The sequence below is a fragment of the Gekko japonicus genome, unplaced genomic scaffold, assembly GCF_001447785.1.
Source record: "Gekko japonicus isolate JY-2015 unplaced genomic scaffold, Gekko_japonicus_V1.1 scaffold398, whole genome shotgun sequence".
Lineage (NCBI taxonomy): Eukaryota > Metazoa > Chordata > Lepidosauria > Squamata > Gekkonidae > Gekko > Gekko japonicus.
Window position 1 is genome coordinate 107,896 of NW_015164676.1, and position 3,085 is coordinate 110,980.

Genomic DNA, 3,085 nt, shown 5'->3' on the forward strand with positions numbered 1-3,085 from the left:
GGGGTGTCAACAGTGGGAGGGCTTCTGGTGTCCTGGCCCCACTGCTGGACATCCTGATGGCCCCTGGTATTTCTGGCCACTGTGTGATACAGAGTGTTGGGACTGGATGGGCCATTGGCCTGATCCACCATTGGCGTCTCTTATGTTCTTACGTTATGTTCTTATGTTCTCCCCCTCCCACCCTGCCTGCCGCCCCCCCCCCCAGGTCCTCAACCCGTTCTACGTTTTCCAGCTGTTCAGTGTGATCCTGTGGAGCACAGACGAATACTACTACTATGCACTGGCCATCGTGGTCATGTCCCTGGTGTCCGTGGCCAGCTCCCTGTACACCATCCGCAAGGTAGGGCTACTGGTGTGTGTGGGGGGGCGGCCCCCCGTGTGCCTGCCGGCTGTGGATCCAGCCACCCCCCCCCCCCCCCCCCCCCCCGGGGGGGGCTGTCCCCCAGGGGGTGTCGTGCCCCCCCCCCCCCCCCGTGTCGGCTGCTCTTGGGGCTGACGCAGGGCGGCAGTGCAGCTTCCCCGCAGGCGTCTGGGGACACAGTTCTGAAGCCGGGACTGTCCTGGTGGCTGCAGGCACTGCAGAGGCTCCCAAGGGCTGCATCTGTTGCCGTGGGCCCGGACTGAGGGACCCCTTTGTGTGCCGCTCGCTGCCCTTCTGGGGTCTCTTGGGCAGCTGCTGGGTGGGCCAGTGGTGCGAGCGAGCCTTGCTGCCCCACGCCTCCTCAGAGTGGGTGCGCAGGCCTCCTGGGCTCCCAGCAGCTGCCCTCCGCGGCCAAAGCCCCTCCCGGCCTGGGAGGGGGCAGAGGGAGCAGGCGGTGAAGTGGCCCCTCGCCTCCCCCTCTGGCCCTGCTCTGGGGCCACTCCGGCCCTGTCTGTGGAGGGCCTCGGGAAGCAGAAAGCCCGTCACGAAATACCTTTCCCTTCCGTCACCACAACAGCAAGCGGCCCCAGATCAGTGCGTTTTCCTCCTCCCTCACTTTTGCCCAAGGGACAGTCCCGTCAGGCCCCCTCCCCGGGGAAGAGGGCTCCCGAGGCCAGGGGCTCCTCAGGTGAGCTTCCCGAGGGGAAGGAAAGCCGCATTCTGGAGGGGACCCCGGGGACCTGCTGCCAGTGTTCGCTCTAAGCTCTTGTGAGTCTGGTGAGCAGACATTCTTGGAGAGCTCCTGGCATTAAAGTTGTGAGCGGGCGATTTGGCTACTGGGTCAATCAGTTTGCTCTGGAGCCACGTCCTTCCTTCCTGAGCTCAGACGAAAACGTGCGAGCCGGAGGCTAAAAAACCGTGAGCTAACTCACACTCACTCGGCTTAGAGGGAATACTGGTCCTGGGCCAGCCGTGGGCTTCCAGGGCCAGCCGTGGGGGGTGCCCGCGGGGCTACGGAGGCGCCAGGGACGGGGGGGGGGAGGTCTGGCCGCAGACCTCCACCCACAAAGGGGCCTCCGTGCATCGGCTGCCCTCTGGCTGTTCCCAGACCACCACCCCCCAGACAGCCCTGTTTCGGGTGCCGTGCCTCTTGCGTCCGAGGAAGAGGCGGGAACGCTGCCGGTGACGACACACGCGCTGGGGAACTGGTGTGCTCAGGGCGGTCTCCTTGTGAGGTGGTGGCGGTGGCATTCATGCTCTTGACGGGACATCCCTGCTTGGGTCTGGTGTGTGTGTGGGGGGGTGTTCCTGCCCCTCAGCAGCACCTGGGACGGGAGCCGGCTCCACTTGCCCTAGAGAAGCGTCCGCCTGAGACGACTTCTCCTCCTCCTCCTCCTCCTCCTCCTCCTCCTCCTCCTCTCTGCAGCAATACACGATGCTCCACGACATGGTGGCAGCGCACAGCCTCATGAGGGTGTCGGTCAGCACAGTGGACCAAGGTAGGGTGTCGGGGCGTCGCTGCCTTGAGGAGGGTCTGCGTCTGGATGGTTTCCTGGGGACACTGGCTTCTTGGCGCTTCGACTCCGAGGAGGAGGTCTTCCCTGAGGGAAGGGTCCACTTGTCCTTACGCTCCCGCCCAGGCAGGGAGAGGGCTTCCCTCTGGCACAGCCTTTCTATTACTCCCATGGAGAGTTGGTCCTTCTGTTCCAGTTTGGTGCAGTGGTTAAGTGTGCGGACTCTAACCTGGGAGGACCGGGTTTGATTCCCCACTCCTCCTCCACATGCAGTTGCTGGTGTGACCCTGGGTCAGTCTCAAGTTCTCTCACAGCTGTTCTCTCAAGAGCCGTCCTCGAAAGAGCTCTCTCGGCCCCACTTACCCCACAGGGTGTCTGTTGTGGGGAGGGGAAGGGAAAGGAGACTGTAAGCTGCTCTGAGGCTCCTTTGGGTAGTGAAGGGCCATGGGCAGTGTTCCCTCTAAGCTGAGTTAGTGTGAGCTAGCTCACAGTGTTTTAGCCTCCGGCTCACACATTTCTGTCCTAGCTCAAGAAGGATGGCTCCAGTGCAAACTAATTTATGCAGTAACCAAATTGCTTGCTCACAACCTTAATGCCAGTAGCTCACAAAGTAGAATTTTTGCTCACAAAACTCTACAGCTTAGAGGGAACATTGGCCATGGGGTATGAATCCAACCTCCTCCTCGGATCTGGCTCCTGCCCTCAGTCCTATCCCCCCCACCCCCGGTCAAGCACGTCCGTGGACCAAGGCATGTTCCCAAAGTCAAAGGGCCGTTGCGGAGCTTTAGCTCATGATGCCCTCCTCCTCCTCCTCCTCTGTGTGTGCGTGTGTGTGTGCCCGCGTGCCTGCCTGTTCCTGGTGTGCACACCCCCCCCCCGCAGCCCACCCTGTCCTCACTCCCTCCGGAGCAGCAGGCTCCCGTGGTTCCGCCAGTGGGGGCTGGGTTGTGCTGGGGAGGGGGTGCCGCGTCTGCGCTGCCCGTTTTCCAACCCTGCTTCCGACGCCCAGGCATCGAGGAGATCCTGTCTGTGGACCTGGTGCCCGGGGACGTCCTCGTGATCCCCTCCAACGGGATGGTCATGCCCTGCGACGCGGTGCTGGTCAGCGGCACCTGCATCGTCAACGAGAGCATGCTGACAGGTAAGCTGCGAGGGCTCACCGGGGACCGGCGGCCGCCCCCAGGCCGGGAGCTGGCTGGGAACAGGCCCC

At 63.2% G+C, this 3,085-nt stretch overlaps 1 protein-coding gene across 1 annotated transcript in view; it reads left to right on the forward strand.

Moving 5' to 3' along the window:
• Positions 1-3,085, forward strand: part of ATP13A3 (ATPase type 13A3) — a 41,663-nt gene that overhangs the window by 7,912 nt on the left and 30,666 nt on the right. Inside the window, exons 7-9 of the mRNA XM_015409281.1 lie at positions 206-340; positions 1,788-1,860; positions 2,885-3,016. Coding sequence (XP_015264767.1) covers positions 206-340; positions 1,788-1,860; positions 2,885-3,016 — 340 coding nt within the window. The remainder of the gene's footprint in view (positions 1-205; positions 341-1,787; positions 1,861-2,884; positions 3,017-3,085) is intronic.